The 23,334-nt window shown below is 43.0% G+C and overlaps 1 protein-coding gene across 2 annotated transcripts in view; it reads right to left on the minus strand.

Annotated features, from left to right (window-relative positions):
* Positions 1-23,334, minus strand: part of BLTP3B (bridge-like lipid transfer protein family member 3B) — a 41,485-nt gene that overhangs the window by 11,663 nt on the left and 6,488 nt on the right. For both annotated transcript variants that reach the window (XM_081927914.1, XM_081927915.1), the window contains exons 2-14: positions 20,887-21,049; positions 19,800-19,838; positions 18,964-19,055; positions 17,767-17,956; positions 16,501-16,641; positions 15,006-15,176; positions 14,136-14,316; positions 13,713-13,796; positions 12,554-12,736; positions 11,909-12,027; positions 4,644-4,785; positions 2,918-3,111; positions 8-1,470 (exon numbers count right to left, since the gene is read on the minus strand). In XM_081927914.1, coding sequence (XP_081784040.1) covers positions 8-1,470; positions 2,918-3,111; positions 4,644-4,785; positions 11,909-12,027; positions 12,554-12,736; positions 13,713-13,796; positions 14,136-14,316; positions 15,006-15,176; positions 16,501-16,641; positions 17,767-17,956; positions 18,964-19,055; positions 19,800-19,838; positions 20,887-21,049 — 3,162 coding nt within the window. The remainder of the gene's footprint in view (positions 1-7; positions 1,471-2,917; positions 3,112-4,643; positions 4,786-11,908; positions 12,028-12,553; positions 12,737-13,712; positions 13,797-14,135; positions 14,317-15,005; positions 15,177-16,500; positions 16,642-17,766; positions 17,957-18,963; positions 19,056-19,799; positions 19,839-20,886; positions 21,050-23,334) is intronic.

A 23,334-nucleotide genomic window follows, 5' to 3' on the forward strand; every position in this document is an offset into this window, starting at 1 on the left:
TCTATACCTTAATGAAGACTGAAATGCAAGCGTTTTGGTTGTAGCCAACTTTTCTTTGTCACTTTCAAGCTCTTCAGATTGCCAAGCAGCATCAGATTCAAAGTCTCTGACTTTAAGAGGTGAACCTCCTGATCCACTTTCCTTATTTGAAAACACACTTTTGTCATCCTCCTTCTCCATCAACATCTCAAGAGAATCTTCTCTGCAATTCAAAACATTAACCAAATCCCTGGGATATGTATTACTCTTGTCACTGAGTGACTCACAAATCTCTTCTGAATCACTTCGACTGAAAAGCCCACTATTTTCTTCATTTATTTTCCCCCAGAGTTTTTCTGAGGCATCATCAGAGAACATACTTCCCCTTCGCGAATCACTATCTGATTTGAAAAGAGGTTCTGTCAGAATGGCTTTGCTAAAATCAGCATTCACAGACCTACTGTCAGTTACAGCATTCATATCTGAACTGCTTATCTGTGCAGTATTAGTAGGAACTAGCTTGCTCTCCGATGCATAAGCTTCTCCATTCTCCAGGGGTGAAAGGTCTGATGCCACTGGACTTTCTCCTTTTAAAACAGGAGACCTGCAGGTGCTTCCTTGCATCAGTGGATGAAGCAACAGAGCTATGTCTGCACTTTTCAGTAAGATCCCAATGCAGACATCTGCCTGTTTTGCAGGTTTGCCTGTCACAGTCTCTACATCTTTTCTTAAGTTATCCAGGAGCAACACAAGAGATTCTTGGAGGTAGAGTAAGAAAAGATACTGGTAATGATTGATTTGCATGCTCACGTGTTTTTGGACGTGAACAAGAACATGAATATCAGCGTCAGATATAAAATGTGTAGATTGGGATCTCATAGTACACAGGTTTTCAATACCGTTGGCCAAGGCTGCAGTCTCAGTGCTGTAATACTCTTTCAGAAGCTTTTTGCGCTGCAGTCGGTTTGCAAGGTCACTAGAGTCAGGTTTTGAGGTGTGGGGCTTCTGATAAGGGGGCTCTTTATGCAATTGCTCAAATCTTGTGGGCTGACAAACCCAGAGTGTAAGTGGAAATGACTCCACAAAGCTCACTGGCCGTCCTTTTCCACTCTTCATTCCTTCAAAGTCCATCCAAAATTGGGAAAAATGAATTGCCCAGACATCAGAAGCAGCAGATGTTTTAAGTGCAGATTTATTCAGCTGGGGAGTGATAAAACCTTTATAGACATCATGCATCTTAGTATCTTGTTCATGGGCATGTCGCTGGAAAATTGGATGCAGAAGATTAAAACAGTCAGGGGATTTTGGAAAGCCTGTGAATTTTCTACTGAAAAATTCACAATCTTTGAAGTTTTGGAACACTGCTTCCAAATCGGAGTGTCTACAGTTTGGTGAGTGCCTTGTGTTTGTACAAATCATTTCAGAACTCTGAATAGAAATTGAATGTGGATCATCCTTATGGTTTCGTTTCCTTTCAGAAGGTATGATGAACTGCAACAAAAAGCATAAATATTAATTTTAAAATCAGAAGCGATTCAAGTGCAGAATTTTTGGGGAAAGTGTTTCTCAAACTACAGGAATATATGCCAGAAAGAAATGTGATCTAACGCAGGAAGTGCCTACATTACTGATCAAAGTACATAGAAATTCTGAGCAATCATAGCTTCCCAAAGTTCAGGTTGCAATTCCACTGGAACTGCTGAGAAATTGGAGTGAGGTTGAGTGTCTGACTGCTACATTCTTGGCTACTTCACACTGGAGCTAAAGTGACACTGGGGTGACTACATAAGCTAGAAGTAGGGTGAAGGAATACAGTAAGCCCACAACTTAAGTGCATTCAACTTGTGCTTTATGTATGTGGCAAAAAATTAAAAATAATTAAAAAGAGGCAGAAAGGGGCAGATTCCATTAAAAATGGCATGGGGAATCCCACCCGTCATAGAACCCATGGGGTTTTGAGCAAACACAATTTTGGCTTTACTCACAACCCCTGAAACATAACCCCCCTATAAATTGTGGGATTGCTGTATGTGGGTAGCACAGAGGGTGATGTCCTTAGTGGTATAATTCCACAAAGTATAACAAGCTCTCTTAATAAAAACTAAATAAGAGGATAAATATGCATAGCAAATAAAAATACAAAAGGGTTTTTTCTGATACCTTAAAAATGAACAGATTTATTGTGGTTAAGGCTTTTGTGGACTAGAATTTTCTTTATCAGATGCCAAGTGGTTTTGCTTATAGCTGGCATGTTATATATTCCATTCTTTAAATGGATTATATATTCCATTCTGGGCTGTTTTCCACTTGCGTATGTGCTAAATTAGGACACTGTAAGTTACTAAAATACTTTTCAGATCTAAATTGTCTACTCCACAGAGTTTATTCCTCTTTAACTTTGTTTACTAGACTATTACTAAGAAGGGTAATACCCCTCCCCACCCTCTCACTATATATAAGGGTCTGGTGACTTCTGTTTCAGTGTATCTGAAGAAGTGTGCATGCACAAGAAAGCTCATACCAATAACAAACTTTAGTTGGTCTCTAAGCTGCTACTGAAAGGAATTTTTTTATTTCGTTTCAACTACAGCAGACCAACATGGCTACCTACCTGTATTACCCCATACTCTCTTTCCCTTATATGATTACAGAGTTAGGAAAGTTGTGTGGTATCTAATGTTACACTGGGAAGTGCTTCTGAAAACCTGCTCCAATTAATTTTTTTCAGCCAAATGAGCTAGAAATTAACTTTTAAAGTAAGTGAAGCCTCAATCTCCAACAACAACTTACCCCTTTTATATCATGTGTGGTTTGCATTTCACAAGTTGCCCTTTATTGGACAATACATATTTTCTCTCTAAAGTGGCCGCTCCCATGCATCATTCATGGCAGGAATTCAACACTGAGCAATGTTGTGCTGTATCTTTGACAACATTACCTTTATCATTAACCCATCAACTCGGACGTCAACATGTTCTTCCGGCTTTGAATTGTCATTTAACTTGTATATGGCCATGAATTGGCTGAGACTTTGTTTCAAGTCCAACACAAACTGGTTAAGCCAAAGAACACTCCTCTCATCCAGTGTGAATTGCAGAGCATTTAGCTGAATGTAAAGGTTTGGACTTGGAACTAAAGGAATAAAAACAAAATTATTATCTTAAAAACGTTTTTAGAAGTAGCATCATTCTCTCTAACAACTGGCTGAGAGCATTAACAAAATCTATATCCAGTATTATGGGCATAGGAAAAGCCAATGTTCTGGCTGTATACAGAGTACTATTTCTGAACAACTGCATTCTGAACTCTGCATTCTGCGGCTACTGAGTATGCCAAGTTCTTAATGGGTTATTTTGAGATTTTTTCCCCACTTATGTTTTTCTACTTCCACAACTGGCGTTCTCCTGTACATGCTTTCTCCCTCTTTTCCCCAGTTGCCTCATTTGGCCACACAGTGGTGATATCTTAGTCCCTGAGTCCATTCTAAGTGTATAGTCAATGTGGGTAGCCAATGTAGTGCCCTCCAGATGTTTGAACTACAACTCCTATCAGCCCCAGCCATCACAGCCAATGGTCAGGGATGATGGCAACTGTACTCTAAAAAATTTGGATAGCACCATGTTGGCAGTCCCATATATGGGGGGGGGGGGCAGGAGAGAATGATGGAGGGACACAGCCTTATCACAGGAAAAGTAAGGTAATTCTAAGTTACAGCACTTCTCCTAGTCCCATCTAAGTCCCATGGAAGAGTAAGACTGAATAAACTCAATCACACACCAATATAATGTTCTCTAATTGAGCTATCAAAATCTTGACCTTTTTTATTCTCCTGTCCAGTATATAAACTGGCAGAACTAACTGTGAATCACTAGGCTTGCAACAGCTTCCTTTGTAACTGTACCAACTTTACGGAAATTATCAGGCTACCATCAGTAACCTGATAACCCTTGCATATAAAGTAACAGGCTTCACCTCTCACTTGTTAACCTCCTATAATCACAACTGTAGCCTCTTCAGGTATTAAAGTAAATACGTGAAGAGAGGCAATAAGGATGAAAGCATTAGCCTCACCCCAGCTGCCATTGTTGTCACCTGAATGCCTGAAGAAATCTTATGCTGAATTCAGCAACACATTCTTGTTCTATTTACATACAACTTTTAAATAACATTTTACTCACAGACTGATTCTACACATTGCAAAGCTCGTTTTGGAAACAGAATATGTTGGAAATAATATGCATGGGTAGTAATCCCTGTGAAGTATCATCTCCAATTGTCATAATCTGCACACAGCACACTTCTGTACATGAGGGATGAATAATCTGTGGCTCTCCAGGTGTTGGTCTACAACTCTCTCTTCATCCCTGACCACTCTAAGGCTGATAGGATTTGAGAGTCCAATATCTGGAGGGCCACACATTTCCCATCCTTACACATAGCAGCTTTCACTGGTATGGAAAAACAGAGGGGCTTTAAGGAGCACACCAAGTTAAGAGCACTCTGAGCATTGGGCTATTTCCCCCCGCATTTTTCACAATGAAGCCCATTTGGATGTAAAGGAGAGTAACAGTTTGCAAAATAGTCTAACTGCCCTTGGCCAGTGCTCTATTATATAAAAAAAGTAACACTTTACAAGAAGGAAAAAGGAATTTAAAAAATCTTACTAGGAAAATCTTTTCCATCCGGATAGTAGTACTCAGTGAATTCAATATGAATGGCTGGCATTTCTGATGGAAGGTACAAAGACTTTTTATTGCATGAAATAAGCGTTTTAGGAGAACTACGACACTGGTCAGCTGTAGAAACCTGAAATTAGGAAGTTCAGCATTTAGCAATGGAATATTTTAGATTTTGTGAAGTACCAAATGTCAACAATTACTTCTCTATCATAGTGATCAAACAAATGCCTAAATTACCCAGTGTTATAATGCTGGACTAGGGTCTGGAAGACCTGGGTTCAGATTCCCATTCATCAATATATGTACATGTCAGGGTTTCTGGGAGAGAGGAGGAGATGACAGAGGAGACGGAGAGCGAGTGGGAGGAGGGGCAGAAGGATGAGGAAGAAGATGACGGAAGTCTGAGGGAATCCACGAGTCTGAGCAGCGAGTCAGAGGATTCTCAAAAGGGGGTTACCTTAATCAAGAAAAAGGGAGGAGAAGGGAGAAGCGGAGAGGAGCCCAGTGGAAGACAGACGCAGCAAGAGGCGTCTCAGCCGGAACGGAGTAAAGGGGGTGGAGTCGTCAGCCTCTCGGAGGGAGCAGGATTAGGAGAGAACAGAGAAAGGGGGTTGGAGCAAGGTGTTCAGCCGGAAAGGGTGGAGAGCAGAACAAGGGGTGGTGTAGCGGTCGAAAGAAAGGTCAGCAGCAACGTACGCGCGCCAAGTTCAAACGTAGAGGCGCGCGGAAGTGGAGAGAGCTCAGGGGAGGAGCCCGGCCCTAAAGCCAGAAGGAGGGGGGAAGAGGCGGCAGAGGATTCAGCCTCAGGCGAGTCACGGAGAGAGGGAACCCAGGGGGGCAGGAAGACCCTGCGGAAAAGAAAGGAGAGGAAGAGGTGGTCTAGAGCCAGGCTATTAAGTTGGTGTGGAAGAGGGGAGGAGTCAGAGGGGACTTCAGCGGTCTAACGTGACAGACGTACGGCCACGATGCTGAACTGTACGAGAAGCAGAAATCTTCAATAAACTTTTCCTGTAAATAAACTGCAACGGAGTGAGGTCTCTTGTGAGCTGGGACCCGTCCTGGGTGGCCGTGACAGTAAGTCCCCTCTCAGAAAGCAAAAAATTTTTTTTGCGAAGCTCACGAACGGGAGCAGCCATGAGCGCTGAGGAGCAGCTGGTTGCACTGCGGGATCAGGTTACCGCTCTCACATCGGCAGTCATTGCTTCGCAGAAGAAGAATGACGACTTGGAGAAGACGTGCCAGGATTTGCAGGCAAGGTGGGAACACGCGGACAGGGCGGGGGCCCCAGGTTCCAGAGCGGAGGGCATTGCGCTTGGACGGAGGGGGGGTGCCCTTGTTCCGCATTTTAATGGCAACTTGCAAGACTATCCCAATTTCAGAGCGGACGTCGTATATGCACTGCATTTACTCCGTCACGATTTTAAAGATGAGGAGGAGAAAGTGGGGTTCATTGTTTCGCACCTGCATGGGGAGGCCAGGGCTTGGCTACGCAATCTGTGGCGCGAAGATGGACCGGCCCGTCGCAATTCAACTGCGTTCATCAAAGCGATGGATTCTTGTTTTCAATCCTCTGTGGATGTGGACATTGCGCGCCGTCAAATGCACGGGCTGAGGCAGGGGAAAGCGACTGTGCGCCAATACCACTCTAAATTTTTTGCATTGCTCACCGCCTTAGATTGGCCAAAGGACAGTAAGCCGGTCAGAGATCTTTTTTGGGAGGGATTGAGCCCCCCCATCAAGGATGAGATCGCTAGGGGGGACAGACCCCAGACCCTAGAAGACGTGGTGCAACGGGCTTTAGCTATTGGAATTCGACATGAGGGACGTCCGTGGCACGAGGAGGACGGGCCCCAAGCGCGTGCGCAAGCGAGGACTCTCCCTTTTGTGCACAGGGATTTCAGCCGTGCGCACCCCTCGCCAATGGGGAAGGACAGCGAGGAGCCGATGGAGATTGGTGGTGCTAGGGCTCAGAAGCCATCCCAGAGCCCTGTCCCTGGTGCAGCCAAAGCGAAGCCTCCTAGAGGAACCAGGAAGTGTTACATCTGTGACAGTGCGCACCATATGGCGAAAGAGTGCCCCCAGAGGCTCCAGAAGCACACTGCAGCACTGGCAACTGTAACAGCAGAGGTGCAACCAGGGGAGCAGCTTCAGGGAAACGACAGTGCCTGGCTGGAAGCAGAGCTACTGGGGCTCAGCCAGGCGGATCTGTAGACAAGCCCCCAGCATCACTGCAGAGCGTGGACCCTTTGCCTCCCAGACCGGCAGTTCTGCTCACAGCAACACTCCAGTTGCCTGATGGGAGACTCCTCGAGGTTCCAATAACGATCGATTCGGGAAGCAACGCCGACTTCGTGGGACTGCAGTTCGTTAAGCAGCACAACATGGCGCTCCTGCCTGCAACGACGCCTCTAAACGTGGTCACGGTAGACGGCAGGAAGTTGCTGGGGGGGCAAGTGGTGCAGCAAACCCCTCCCATGATGATGCAGATTGGCAACCATCGAGAACTTATTAGTTTCAATGTCACCCACTTATCGGACACACCCATCGTGTTAGGCATGAGTTGGCTGGAGAGGCACAGTCCCGCGGTTGCGTGGTACCAGCGGCAGATCACCTTTTGTTCATCGTATTGTGCTCAGCATTGCTTTCAGACCGATCAGGGAGGAGAAGCCGAGCAGCAGTTGCATCTGGGTATGGTGCAAACAGTGCCTCACAAGTACCAGGACTTCTTGGAGGTTTTCTGTGAGAAGGAAGCTGACAAGTTGCCGCCTCACAGACCTTACGACTGCGCGATTGATTTAGTGCCAGGGGCGCAACTGCCTGCTGCCAAGCTGTACTCCATGTCGGAAGACGAGATGCAAGAGCTTCGGGAGTTCATAGACCATAACCTCAAGCGAGGTTTCATCCAGGAATCTAAAGCAGCGGGTGGCAGCCCTGTGTTCTTTGTGAAGAAGAAAAACACGCCCCAAAAAAGGCTTATAGTGGATTACAGGTTCATAAACAGCTTGACTAAGCCCAAAGCTTTCCCCATGCCCAAGATTGACGACCTTTTAGCGACCGTCAGGAGGGGCAAGATTTTCACCAAGCTGGACCTCCGTGGAGCTTACAATCTCATCCGCATCCGGAAAGGAGATGAGTGGAAGACCGCCATGTTCACCCCTCTGGGCACATACGAATACAGAGTCATGCCTTTCGGTCTCCAAAATGGCAGCCACGTTTTTCAAGCATTTATGCACCACGTGCTGGCAGGTCTCCTCTACAAGAAGTGTGTCTGCTTTCTCGACGATATCCTGATTTTCTCGGAATCGCCGGAGGATCACGATAAGGACGTGAGGGAGGTCCTGCAGAGGCTGAAGGACCACAGGCTGTACGCCAAGTTGGAAAAATGCCAGTTTGATGTCAGAGAGGTTGATTTCCTTGGCTACAAGTTGTCCGACGAGGGACTGGCCATGGACAGGGCTAAGGTTCAAGCGCTGTTGGACTGGAAAAGCCCTCGAAATCGGTAAGAGGTCCAGAGGTTCATCGGCTTTGCCAATTTTTACCGCAAGTTTATTAAAGGTTTTGCGAACGCGACGGCGGCTATCACTGACACCCTCAGTTCCAAGAAGAAGAAGTTCGTCTGGACCGAACAAGCGGAGCGGTCCTTCCGGACGCTTAAAGGTCTTTTCGCCTCCGAAGAGCAGCTGCTCCACGTGAATCCCGGCAGACCCATGCGGGTAGAGACCGATGCGTCAGACAGAGCGGTTGGGGCCGTTCTTTTGCAAGAGGATTCACAAGGCAACTGGAGACCGGGTGCGTTCTACTCCCGGAAGCTCAGCAAGACGGAGCGCAATTATACCATATGGGACAGGGAGTTGTTGGCCATTCATGCAGCTTTCAAAGCGTGGCGACACTTCTTAATAGGAGCCAAGCACACGGTGCAAGTCCGCACGGATCACAAGAACTTAGAGTATTGGCGGACGGCTAAGTTACAGACCCAGCGACACATGCGCTGGGCGGAGTTCTTTGCGGATTTCGACTTCAAAATAGAATACATCCCAGGAGACTCCAATGTTATTGCAGACGCGCTGTCCCGAAAGCCGCAATACTTGGAGGAAGCAGCTCCAATCGCAGCAAAGCACATTTTCGCACCGCAGGCGTGGACGTGCGCTACCATCGCAGTCGACCTGGACGCGGTGCGACGCGCGTTGCAAAGGGATCAGTTTGCACAGTCCAAGATGGAGGAGCTACGCGGAGGGTCGCGAGACAACGATGAGTTCCAATTGCAAGATGGACTTTTGACTCGTAAGGGTGCCCTTTACGTGCCCACCGACGATCTTCGAGCCAAGGTTCTGCAACAATTGCATGACGCCCCTAGTGCAGGCCATTTCGGCAAAGAGAAGACGATGGAGTTGGTGGCTAGAGACTTTTGGTGGCCCCAGATGAGAGGAGAGGTGGCGGACTACGTCGCCAGGTGTGATATCTGCCAGAGGTCCAAACCAGTGCACCAGAAGCAGGCGGGATTGCTAGAACCGCTGGAGACACCGCAGCAACCGTGGGAGAGGGTAGCGTTGGACTTTGTTACGGACCTGCCCAGCTCCAGAGGTAAGACGGCGGTGTTAGTGGTGGTGGACTTGTTCACCAAGATGGCGCATTTCATCCCTTGTGCCAAGGTGGCGACGGCAGAACAGACCGCAAAGCTCTTCATCGATCACGTCTTCAGAGTGCATGGACTTCCGCAGTCCGTCTTGTCCGACAGGGGGCGCCAGTTTGTTTCCACTTTCTGGCGAAAGCTTCTGGGCTTCTTGCACGTCAAAATCAACCTGACATCGGCGAGACATCCACAAACCAACGGTCAAGCGGAGAGGGTCAACGCGATCATGCAGCAGTACCTGCGGTGCTACGCCAACCAGCGACCTGCGGCGTGGGTGGACTATCTGCCGATGGCTGAATTCGCCTACAACAACACGAAACACGCATCCACCGGGGTGACGCCTTTCTTCGCGAACAATGGCCGTCATCCCAGAACCTTCCCGAGATTTGCGGCACCAGGAGGGGGGGGGCCTCAAGATGCCGACCAGTTTGCAGCGGAGTTGCAAGAGGTGCACGAGGAGCTGCGGAGACATTTGGAGCTGGCAAAACAGGCGTATAAGGTGCAGGCCGATAAGCACAGGAGGGCGGGAGAGGACATCCAGATTGGGGACTGGGTGTGGTTAGCAGCCCACGCGATGCCGGCCAGGTCATTGGCCAAGAAGAAGTTAGGACACAGGCAGCTAGGGCCATATCAAGTTGAGGCTAAGATCAATCCGGTGGCTTTTCGTCTAGCCCTTCCGGAGGGTTCCAGGGTGCACCCGGTCTTTCATAGGTCGGTGCTCACTCCCTACAAAACCCCACACAGGTTTCAAGAGTCAGGAGCACTCCCAGAGCCACGTAGGAGGGCGCCTGAGGGGGGGGAATCGCCAAGACCAGAACCTCTTAACGAGGTCACAGAGATACTGGACTCGAGATGGGGGGAGGAGGGAGTTGAATATTTTCTAGCCAGGGAAGGCACTCCGGCCTCTGCCAATAGCTGGGTGCCGGGTTACGCGTTGGACGAACCCCTGTTGAAGGAGGAGTTCCATGCACTTTTTCCGCACAAGCCCATGCCCGAGGAGTATTTTGATGATTGGCTTTTCACGCCCACTTTGTCAGACAGCACGTTCAAGGGTTTCTCCTCACCCGAGGGCCATACGCCCGAAACAAGCCCGACCAGGGATCCGAGACTGGGGGGGGAGGAGACAGGCCCTTGTTGGTGGGTGGATCAGCCAAGGGAGGCATGGAGTCAGAGATGGATGGTAGGTCCTTGGCAGGCAGCGCCAGGAGAAGCAGTGATGGAGGAAGAGACTGTGAGGTCTGTGGGTGGGGAACCCGAGTTCGAACACACATATACGGAGATGACAGAGGAGAACGTTGAAGTGGACAACTTGTATCCTGAACCGACCCCGGAAGAACCACGTTTTCCTCAACCTGCACCCGGCGAGCGGGAGGGGGGAAGGGGGGGCTTCGAGGGGGGGATGGATGTCAGGGTTTCTGGGAGAGAGGAGGAGATGACAGAGGAGACGGAGAGCGAGTGGGAGGAGGGGCAGAAGGATGAGGAAGAAGATGACGGAAGTCTGAGGGAATCCACGAGTCTGAGCAGCGAGTCAGAGGATTCTCAAAAGGGGGTTACCTTAATCAAGAAAAAGGGAGGAGAAGGGAGAAGCGGAGAGGAGCCCAGTGGAAGACAGACGCAGCAAGAGGCGTCTCAGCCGGAACGGAGTAAAGGGGGTGGAGTCGTCAGCCTCTCGGAGGGAGCAGGATTAGGAGAGAACAGAGAAAGGGGGTTGGAGCAAGGTGTTCAGCCGGAAAGGGTGGAGAGCAGAACAAGGGGTGGTGTAGCGGTCGAAAGAAAGGTCAGCAGCAACGTACGCGCGCCAAGTTCAAACGTAGAGGCGCGCGGAAGTGGAGAGAGCTCAGGGGAGGAGCCCGGCCCTAAAGCCAGAAGGAGGGGGGAAGAGGCGGCAGAGGATTCAGCCTCAGGCGAGTCACGGAGAGAGGGAACCCAGGGGGGCAGGAAGACCCTGCGGAAAAGAAAGGAGAGGAAGAGGTGGTCTAGAGCCAGGCTATTAAGTTGGTGTGGAAGAGGGGAGGAGTCAGAGGGGACTTCAGCGGTCTAACGTGACAGACGTACGGCCACGATGCTGAACTGTACGAGAAGCAGAAATCTTCAATAAACTTTTCCTGTAAATAAACTGCAACGGAGTGAGGTCTCTTGTGAGCTGGGACCCGTCCTGGGTGGCCGTGACAGTACATTTTTAAAAAGGGTATTTATGTCACATAAGGGAGAATAAATTTAGAAAAGAAGTGGCATTTTCTATGTAAATATTTTCTAAAATAGAAGAGGAACAGCTTAACATCCAGGAGCAAGGGTTCCTTTAACAAACTTGTACCATTCCCAGCCAATTTCACAAACAAAATTTAGTGTGAAATCCAGCTATGTTTCCCAGCTACACTTCTACAGGACCCAAATAATTTACAAGACCCTGCGATTGTGAGGATGAACCAGAATTAGGAGAAACATGTAAATTAACACAACTGGAAGCCCATATTTGCAAGAGATAAACATTTTAATGCCCACTTGGCAAAGCCTGTGTCAGCTTTCATTAAAGTCAGCTTCTGTATCAAGAAAACTTCAACATAGTTGCAGATATCAACAAACAAAAGAACTGATATCAGCAATTAGTACTGAAATATACCTGATAAATATTAATATCTGCAAGTCTAACTACCACAGGGCTGGACATCAGTTTATCCTTTGGTTGCTGTGATGACACAGGGGAAGGCTTAGAGATTCCTCTAGGTATCTGTTCCTTGCCTGTAGGAAACAGAAGGCATAAAACCAAATTTAGCATTAACTCTCTCTCTGTCTTTGTACTAAAACACTACTTATAAAATCTCACTGCTGCATTATCTGTTGCCTTTGGTTGTAATTTTTGCTTTGTAAACTACCTAGAAAACCTTTATTGGGTAGTCAAAATATAACCTAATAGTGGAAGATAAATGAAATAAAAGCATGTTAAGTAAAAGTCAACAGTTTCAAAATTAAAACCCATTCATTTGCTAAATATAAATGATTGTTCTTGTAATTTGGGGTTGCACACTTGCCATATCTGTGCAGGCTTTGGAATCTAATCAGCTATTTTCCTCAAATGAGTCTAAGCATCACTTTCTAAAAATTATTTTACAGTCCCAAAGGAATTAATCACAATGCAAGTGCACTATTCCTTCTGATGTACTGAAACTACTGGGCCCTATACCCATGAAATCAATTGTAAAGATTTTAGTAAAATATCTTTATATAAACCATCTCATAAAAGTTAACAATGTATGCCATAATGTACCTGTTTGTATGAGCTGTGGAGACCCCTGGGGTGGAGATTTACTGGGAGAATCTATATTATGATCCTTCATAACCTGCTTAAGCAATTCAACATTGCCTTTGAAATCGTGTAATAATTCTTCTGCCCATCCACTTCTGGCTTTGGTAGCATCGCTAAAATGCATCCAATGGCTGCAGCTCTCATCTGTAAGTATGACATATTTGGACAAAAATTAAAAATAATTTTAGAAACATGCTATTAAGTATATTTTTAAAAACTCCTTTAACTCTTTTATTTAAAGCATGTGCTTTTCCCCCAGGTGGTACTCAGGGGTATGCAGTACTGGCACTTCTTTTTTGTTGTTAAAAAGTGTGGCACCTACTGTAGCAACTTCATGGCTATTTTTCTAGAGAAGAAGCACTGTTTAAAGCCATTTCAAAATATTCACAGTCTGTAAATGTGTTCTCCATTCATTTGTCTAGCTCTCTTTTTCAAAGCCACATAAGCTACCACCTCCTTCCCCCAGATTCTCCTCCCTGTGGAAATGGAAGATCACTCCCAGAGGCTTCCGCATCACTAACACAGGTGGTTCTGGAGTGATCTTCCATTTTCTGGTAGAAGCAGCACACAACCAAGAAGAGAGCTGAAAGGGCTTAAAATGACGTATGAGCAATGCTTCATTAATCATGCTAGAATTTTAATCAAGACCTGCCACTTTGATCAGTTCAATTAACTGATTAATGCTGCAGCCCAAATTTTGACATATGCTTTGAGAGGTAAGAATTTGAGCTGTGACTCAAAACCCCGATGGTGTTGCTTGGCAATCCTACAGGGCTAAGACTACACACACACACACACACACACACACACACACACAATTTCAGTCAATAACCAGTAGATAATATATCTTACTACTGAGAATGTAAGTGAAGTGCACAGAACACTAATTTTAAAACATATCTAAGCATATTTTCAACAGGCAGAAAGCAAGGTGCAATACACCTTTTTGCACAAGATACTGAATCTGCAGCATCCTTATTCCATTTCCTATTATATTAAACTACATGCAAGTAGCTTAATGTTGTATACAGTACAATAAACATTTATTTCAGGATCATACTGCGAATTAATTTTGATCAAATATGACTGATAAAAACAAGCACTCAGCATATACTCTTACCTGCTTTGTGAAAAGGGTAGTAGTCTACAGTTAGTTGACTAAAGGAAAGCTGCATAGCACCTCCTGAAACATGCCTGTTTGCATCTGCAAAATAATACAATGCTTAAAATTACTGCATATGTAGTGTTTCTTATTTGTTCTGTGAGGAAGTGCCTTTTGATGGCAACTTTTAAGACAACATGCTTCCCTTCTTGGGAAGTCTCAAACTGCTTCACTATGAATACCTATAGGGAAACGTGACTATATCAATGCACATTTCATGCTCTGTGCTATTGAGGACCAATTAGCATTCAACAAATATTGCGTAAACCTGAAAGTGTATGAACACAATTGACTAGTAATATACTGCAATCTATCTTCTGACAGCCATAACAAAAGACTAGCAATGTTAAACAGCGTAAAGGAATCACACAAAACACTTACCCTTTTCCTTAGCGTGAATATCATCACATATATGCAGGTCCAAGTGGGAAATTGCTAGATGATAAGAAGTTTCCTTAACATCAAAATCATTGAATAATTTCACAATTGCATCATTTTGATCACTAGTGGCTGAGGACTGCTGTGTTTTCACCTGCTGAGAACTGGATGCAGGAGCAGAACTCTGGAAACATTCAAATATATAACTTTAGCAAGAGCCTCACCACAAAGAACTGGGGAAAAAAATCTCAGAATTAAAAGAATTCCCATAAATGCTTGATGTTTTCATGTTAAGGCAAGCTTTCAAATGTAGCATCTGAAACACACCTTTAATCATCAAGGGTGTATGACATTTCACTGCTATCCAAACTAAAAAGTTAGGTGCTTTCAACAAATCTAAAAGCATTTCTTTTCATACTTGTTTCTTAGTCATATACTGATAAACATGTGGGACAGATACCAAACTTCTCCCACACAATCACCCTGTTCTTTGGAAGCTCCTTCCTCTCTTGCCTGGCCAATAATTTGTAATTACTATATTACTTCATGGGAGTAATTTGTAAGTGCAAAATTTCATTAAAGGGAATATCATTTTTTATAAAGCAGAATTTGATTCCCCCCCCCTCCAAGGATAAAAGCTTTACTATGCATAATATAATTTAGAGGCAGAGAGAATACTACAAATACATACAAGACTGTTACTCCTAGGGCTACCAATAGATCCTAACACAATCTTAACTGTGCAGTACTGTACATATTCACTCAGAAGCCCCATGCAGGCAAAATTTCTGTTTGAGTCCCATTCGATAAGACAAACATTACCTGAAAATATACCTACTAATATTAAGCCACAATAATGATTGCTTTCCTTACCTGTGTGGGTTCAGAAGCTAGACTTTGTCTCTGCTCAGCTGATTTTTCAATAGCTTCACTAAGAGACTTAGCGTATTGGACCATAGCTTTCAACTGAGAATCAGTTAGAACCCACAGCAAGTCATCTAGTATTAAAATCAGTTTAGATGACACCACATTGCAATCCTTTAACTGTTGTGAAGAGAAAAAGTAAAATTGGAATATTGGTAACACTGATTTTGATAGAATATATTTTATATCAAGATTTGCGACTACAGTCAATGATTTTTAAGCAGAACACAAAGCAAGACTTAACAGTAGTCATAGCATAAAGCAGGAATCTTTGTTCAATTATTTTTGTGCTTTTGTACTCCTGCTGAGAGTGACCTTTTATTAGCAGTGCAGTAAGAGAAGAGGCAAGCTGGAATTTGCATCATTAATTTACACAAGTATTTTTCAGGAGCTTAATTTAACAAATATATACCTAATCAATTTGTACCAAGAAATTTCAAGAAAAAAATATTTTTGAGTTAGAGGCAAAACAATGCCTCTCATTGTTAAATCTATACCCCACCTTTCCATTAGCTAGGATTGTCATATCATATTTAAAAAGTAAATTCCTGACACCAGCAAAGTTGTTTTAACAAACCATTTTAAAGCTTTTAGAGCTGTTTCCTGGCAAAATTCCCCAGGACATGTCAGGGAATTTACATATGACAAGCCTACCATTAGCATGCTCAAGGCAATTAACAAAATGAACCATACAATACAATGCAAAATAAATATATATAATAAACCTTGTGATACATTATAATCTGAAAATTGAAAGCTAGCCTCCTCATTCTAATGACATCCAATGTTGGCAGCAAAGATGCCAAACTGACTCCCACCTGTTGCAAGACTTTGTTTCTCATGATAGTAGAAAAGTATTGCGAGTATGGAAGATTACTATCCTCCATTATCTATGACTTAACAAGCACAAATGAGTATACCTGTGAATAAAGGACTGCAAGCTTTAGGAAGCTTTGGACCACTAGCTAATCAAACCTTGTGCTCATCAGTAATCCTGCCCCTCATTCCTGTAATCATGTTGGGTATGAGAGGTACTACAAACAAGGTGCTTAGGGGAAAACCTTCAGGGCCCAACATAAGCCTTGGAAATCCATAAAGCAGCAAGCTCTCTCTCTCAAGCTGTCTCTCTCTCTCTCTCTCTCTCTCTCTCTCTCTCTCTCTCTCTCTCTCTCTCTCTCGGTGGTTCTTTTCCTCTCCAAGCTCCTAGGAAGGCAGGATATCTCACCAGAAGAAAATGGTACTAGCTCAAACATGTCAGCATAATTGTGGATCCTGCTTGTACAATAATCTTCTATGTTTTAACTAAAATTTCTACCCATTTCATGTCAAATAGAATGTTAAACAAATCTAATGCTGAACATAAATATACATATTTTTTGCAGAATCTCCCCATCACCTTTGCCATCATTAATGAATATACAAAATCATCACAAAGCAATATTACCCTTCTTTTAAGTGTGACCCGGATTTTGGACTGGTTAGTAATGAGGCGAACTGGAGCACTCATGATTTCATGCTGAGAGCTTTGGATAGCATCTGCTTCTATTCTGATCATCTGCCAGTTGATTTCTTTAAATGTCAGTACCTAAAATAAAACACACGTACCCTGATTTAAAATATCTATTTGAGAACTGTAAAAAGGCAGACTTGCTTCCCTAGATCCCACAGGCCTGTTGACTTGTCACATCTGGACTTGGGTTCAATTTTCTACCCTTCATACTTTAATTGTTGAACAAAAAAAGGTTTCTATTTAAATTTGCAACTTACCTGGAAGAATAATCTCATAAATCAACGAAAAAGAAATTGACATCAAGCATCCAAAACTTCTTCCGTTATTTTATTTGAACACGTTTGTATCAACTTTAAGTGGGTCAGATATATAATAGTCAAACCTATATTTTGCAGGTTGGGCCAAGTTAATCATGTCTAAGGCCTGTTGAAGTCAATGGAGCTAGGACAGGCAGAACCAGCTTCCTTTGGTTCCAAAAAGTCCCTTTTTACCATTATAATTATGCTTGGTGAAACACAGTATATTTCTGAATGTTTATACTAAACACATATTATGCATTTCAAAATATACATTTAATTCAAAGGCATGGTTTCACTTTCAGACACAAAGCCAGGGACATGACTATTGTAACTATTCTTTAGTTTCATAGATAGATCCTCGCCTGAGCACATGTATAAGCATGTTGCCCTTGTTAAACATAAAGGAAGATATTATGGTATCTATGTTCATCAGTAGCAAATAACTAATAGCTGAAGGACTGTCATTCATACTTGGCTGTATCCTGCTCCATGATCCCTGCAACTGTACGTATATGAACTTTTAAAACCATGCATAGGAATTGTTCTTTAGACATGATATGGTTTCCAGTAGACTGCCTAGGGTCCACAAAAGCCTTCCACCCCACTTACACTTCACTTATCATGTTTAGCAAGGGCCAGAAATAATGAGTCATATGCCAAGTATGCAAACAAAGTCAGCAGCAACTATGCCAACTAAAGGCCATGCCATAATGGTGACAGGGGTCTCAATACGGCAAGTTGCTATTAAAATAATGTAGGTTTAATGGTAAAATTAAAGGAAAATAGCCAGGTTAATATTATTGATTAGACAATGCTACAATAGGAATGTGGATTCTGTAACTACTTACAGAAAGATAAAAGAGAATAAAATAGCTTGTTCTAAATTTAAAGTCAGCCTTACCTCTCCACGCTGAGATTCTTGTAATCGAGTAAACCTTAGATCACCATGTTCCCAGTTTGCATTTACACTATATATTCTCAACTGGGAGAGTTCAAATGAAGCATTGAATGCTTTTGCTCCAATTCGGATTATAATGGAGTTTACAGAAACAGATATTCCTTCTACAACTTTTTCAGCAAAACCATATCCGCTGGTGAAATAAAATGCAAGCATTTAAAACAGAATTTCAGCATAGATTTAACAGCTACTTCAAATGAAGATAAAACTAGCACTGAAATCGCTCAGAGACCAATAAAAGAAAAACTTAGAACAGATCATAATCTGGGACTATGTAGACCAAGAGTCAACACCCCTGTTTTAGCTTCTGCAATTGAGTGCCAAACTAGAACTACAGGAAGATCACCTTGAAAAAGTAAGTGAGATAATAGATATGATGTCCTTTGCCACACTGCAATGCATCCTAAGCATTTGGGACAGAACACCACGAACCACATTCCTTCACACTGAGCCATTTGCAGGGGTGGGTAGAGAGATATGAAAGAGCCATATACCGGTTTGCCCTTTATTGTACACCACCACAATCCCCAAACACTATTATGATCCAGTAAGGCCCCTTTGTGTAGGTGGAGTCATAGCAAGGCTGTTTCCCCTCCACAGACAATGTTACAAGCTATATTTAATTCTCTCCAAAGCTTTTTAAGTGCAATGTGGAGCTGATAAAGGAAGAGGCGGGGTCTTTTTATCACTTACAGAGAAGACACACATGAGAAATAGGTGTCTATTTCAACATATAATCTTTGGGTCGCTTCAAGAAATGTGAGCATGAAACAGATAACGTGGACTACTGACTAGCAGTCATTTTCCAGTAACAATGCAAACACAATTATGGAAATCACTACTGGCCTCTGTGGGCTATACTTGCATGCAGCCCACTTCACACCATGGTCTCTCCATGTGATCCTTTACACAGTGGGGACCACATGGAAAAGACAATCACTAGGATCACATGCATAAACTGGGCTTTGATTACCTTTATTCTACAAATCTAGCTAACCTAACCCAGCCCTTCTCAAGCAGATCTGCCATTTAGCCCACTTTTAATTAACAACTATATATAAGCCTATTCAGTTTGCTTTCCTCAGCACTGCCTGCATATGTAATGCTTGATTCTATTGCAGCATTTAAATTATGACTGACCTTTGCCCTGATGCAGTTGCTATAGGTGATGGTCCATTAGGAGGGCGTGGTTCTTCACATGTACTCATTTCCATTATTACTTTATCCAGTGACTTTAGATATGCAAGAGAAATTTAGAAAAATTGAAATGTTTTACATTCAGTGACTAATTAATTTAAAGCCATCTCACAGAATTAAAACTTAGAATGAGAGCACATGAAAATACATGACAAAACATTTCAGAAACAATTTGGCTAGTTACTTTATAACACTTTAGAATCATGTAAAATGCAATGGATTGTATCCAATCACACTGTCCTCTTTGTACAAGGCCTTCGGTGCGCACAATGGGATTTCTTCACCTTCTGCAAGCTCCCCATATCTGTTCTGGGTTTTTTCCCAACCCTCTGGGGAAGATTTGGGGGTCCTTGCACAAAAGACAAGGAGGTAATTCCTCAGCTGAACAGAACAACTTCATTGGATACAACCCTGTACAGTGGTACCTCGGGTTAAGTACTTAATTCGTTCCGGAGGTCCGTTCTTAACCTGAAGCACCACTTTAGCTAATGGGGCCTCCTGCTGCTGTCATGCCGCCGGAGCACGATTTCTGTTCTCATCCTGAAGCAAAGTTCTTAACCCGAGGTACTATTTCTGGGTTAGCAGAGTCTGTAACCTGAAGCGTATGTAACCTGAAGCGTATGTAACCCGAGGTACCACTGTATTTGTATTGCCACTAATGGCAAAATGTTCTTCTCTCCACTAGCTATTACTTAATGCTTTCAGTATGATTTCAAGGAAATTACAAATGCATCACCATTCTAACAAAGTTAATTTGGGAAGCTGAATTCCATACTCACCAAACAGATTGGATGTGTTTTCAATTTTGTCCATGGTATCTGCAAGATAAAATAAAAACAAAATCATTAAAGAAAATATGGCATCATCACCAATCTGTTTTGAAAATGCTCAAAGCAAATGTGAAATCTCATATTGCATATAACAATACACATACAAATTAAATGTCTCATTTATACCTTTCTGCAAGCCTAAAACCAGACATGCCTCTTCTTGTTCATAAGGACTGAAGTGTTTGCAAACTTCATTTGTCAAAACAAAATGAATTACACTAAAATATAAAAAACCTATAATCTGTGACACTTAAATTAAGAAAACCAAAAAGGACACACAATTCTGATTCAGTAGGGATCAGTTCCATACACTTTACTACATATGTCAAGAGACTGTGTCTCCATGTAGGTGTACATACATGTATGCAACATGTATGCAATTCCCTTCACCTAGCTTCTGAAGCTAACATGGTGTAAATCTTATCCAGAGATATGCAAACTAAACAAAAAACTGCTGTATGCCTATAACTCAATTCACCGTCAGAGTAATCACCACTGTTAGAAGCAAGGGTGCTGATAATCTCACCTATATTTGATAGTGAATGCACAGACATTTTCCTAATCCACCAATTACTACAGATTATAGTATATCTTAGTTTTCACATCCCCACATTCACCCTCCATCCTCTAATGGATGGTGACCATGTTTCGTACTAGTCTGTCCATTGCCAGCACCATAGCTCTAGAAAAAGAACACAGCAAATAAAAAAGCAACAAGGGAGGGGAAAATAAACACCTGCAAAAGAGAAGGGGGGGAACAGACACCATACAGCTATATGGGTAGAAGAAGCTACTGGGGCTGTTAATCGATTCCCTCCACCCCAATTTTTATTTGTACAAAACAATTTGTAAATCCTAATCTGATCTGATTCAGTCTGGACTAATCCGGCTCCTCCCCCTGGAAGAGGAAGCAAAAGACTTCTGAGGACCCTGCCTATCCCATCCAGAGGGAGAAGTCATCCTATTAACCAAATGTCCTCCAATCCACTGTGGCAAAGTGGTCTTTATTCCTGTGCCAGGAAAATCACTTACTCACCCTAATAGATGCTTTGTTGCAAAAGACTTTGTTGATGGCAAGCCAAGTGGGAAGATCCAGCATATTCTGAAGCACTTCTTCATCAAGCTCTAAATTGGTTAGCTGACCTTCACCTTTTAGTGTGCTCAAGTTGATTTTGTCAGGTGACAGGTTTTTGGTGAACCTAAAACAGAATATCAACACTGCAGTTATTTCACATCAAAGCAATTACTCAGCTTACAATTGATGAACACCTAAAACATCTAAACATATACAAAATTTAAAAATATTTTAAAATATATCTAATGGGATTTTATTTGTGCAGAGCAGCTTTGGGCACAGTCAAGTAAATATCAAAACATCAGAAGACACCAACGTGGTTTGTCTCTTGACTACAACAAGAAGTCTGAAGTTCATATTTGGATATAACTCTACTCTTCCCTTTTAGTTTAAAATGGTTCATTGACCTAGGCTATTAACAGACTTTGCCTGACGAAGACTTTGCCACTAATAATGACTTGTGCTCCTTTTGGAGATGTCTGCTGTAATAGCAAGTAGCCTATATCTGAATGTCCCTTAGGCAGTGAGGTTTACCCCCAACTGCTGCAAAAATGGGAGTTATGTCCGCTCTTGACAACAAATGAAACTTTGATGAATTAAAAGAGCAAAACTACCTAATGATTTTTTTTTTACTATTTGGTCACTGTCAAATATTCAATAGCTTATTGACAGTATTTGACTACTATGCCACCCCTAAAGCAAAATCTAAATTCTGTTATTGAAACCTAATTATAGTCAGATTCTGATCTCTTGGGTGTATTACTTTTAGTTACAATATTTTACACTTTCACATAAATTTTCCATCCTGTCTTCTCAAAACTCTTAAGTTCTCTTCCCCGCCAACCTCTCCAAAAATCATTCATCTTCCTCTCAGACTTTTCCTCCGTTGTGAAAAAGCTTTTCCCAGCAATCTCCAATTACTGTAGTAGGTATATAGCAATTCATTTAAAGCCTGGCTGCTTTGTCATCCTCAGGTGCTGCCAAACACTGAGATGTTTTCTTTGGAAGGAAAAAAAGAGATTACAGGAATAGTTACCCTAATTGAAAAGAGAGAAGGAATAGATTTTAACAGAAGATATCAAGGATGCTATTTATGGAAGGATAATCTGTTAGCAGAAAGTGCCAGTGAACCTATAGGGGTCCAGGAGATTTTACCCTCCCAAGTGACTGCTGATGCCAACACAAGTGAGAAAAGAGCTATAGCCCAAAATAAATCAAAGCAGTAATGAAAAGGGGAGGGAGTTTTAATGTTTGCCTCACAGAGGAAGCTCAAAAGCAGAAATAAGAAATGATCTGAAACGGGGGGAAATGGGAAAGTAGACTAACAAAAGAAAAGTTCCATCAATGAGTGCCTGATTAATGAAGAAACAGTGAACAAGCAGAGAGACAGAGGGCTGACAGAATTCTAGTGATGGAATATGAAGCATTGAGAATCGAAAACAGATTCATTGACTGAAAAGGATCCTGTGCCAATTTTCAGTAATACAATATCCTTTTGAATGCTACACAGCTTCAAAAATCAGTAGTTCAAAGGCATACCCACAACATCTCTATTCTATGTTTGGGTAAAGATATGGCTCTGAAACTAGAATGAGGGAAACCCAAAAAAGCAACACAGCCCTGAACTCTTAAGTCTTATAAGAGGCAAACAAGGAGAACACACAAATAGAAATTGAAGGAATGCAAAGAACCAAATGGAGATGGGAGAAAAGCTGATTAGCCTGCCGGAAATACTGTACAGATATGCAGTAATCCTGTCAACTTGGAAGGTAAGTCTCATCACATGGCCAACATCTTATGGAGGTAGTACATTTATTTATCTAAACATGGTCCATGCAAAAGTGTCTTTTGCATCATCAGGTACTCATGTCCAAGCCTGGATCTTTGTACTATGTCCTTTTAGATTCACAGCCAGTTCACCAGTAAGTTTATCCTATAACTGGGTACACATTGCACCCCCAATTTATTCAGGCCTTGGGAGCTACATTAGAAAGCTGCCCCATGCTGTGCTTTTTCAGACACTCTACCGCCCCCACTTGTAGATGGCCACAGCATCTGTCTTCCTTCTCTCTTTTCCTAGAAAAAAAATTAGCTCAGTTCTTTCCTTGCCTCTAAACTCTTCAATGGAAAGGCATCCACCAGTATCTTCCTAGAAGAGGATTTTTACATTTTAACTGGAATCAAAATTAAAATTAAATAGAGGAAAGCTTAATGAAGGGGGTAAAGTACACTAACATGCTGAGAGCTGTGGTGGATTAGGGGATCCCATAATTGTACAAGACTTGCTGATTGAAATTCTTTATGTAAAGAGAGCCACATACTGATCTCTCCCAATAGCCCCAAAATAAACCATGTCTGATATCAAACATGGATCCCTAGCCTATATTTGACAGTACTCCCCTTAAGTTA

The sequence above is a fragment of the Podarcis melisellensis genome, assembly GCF_964234715.1.
Source record: "Podarcis melisellensis genome assembly, chromosome: 10".
Classification (NCBI taxonomy): domain Eukaryota; kingdom Metazoa; phylum Chordata; class Lepidosauria; order Squamata; family Lacertidae; genus Podarcis; species Podarcis melisellensis.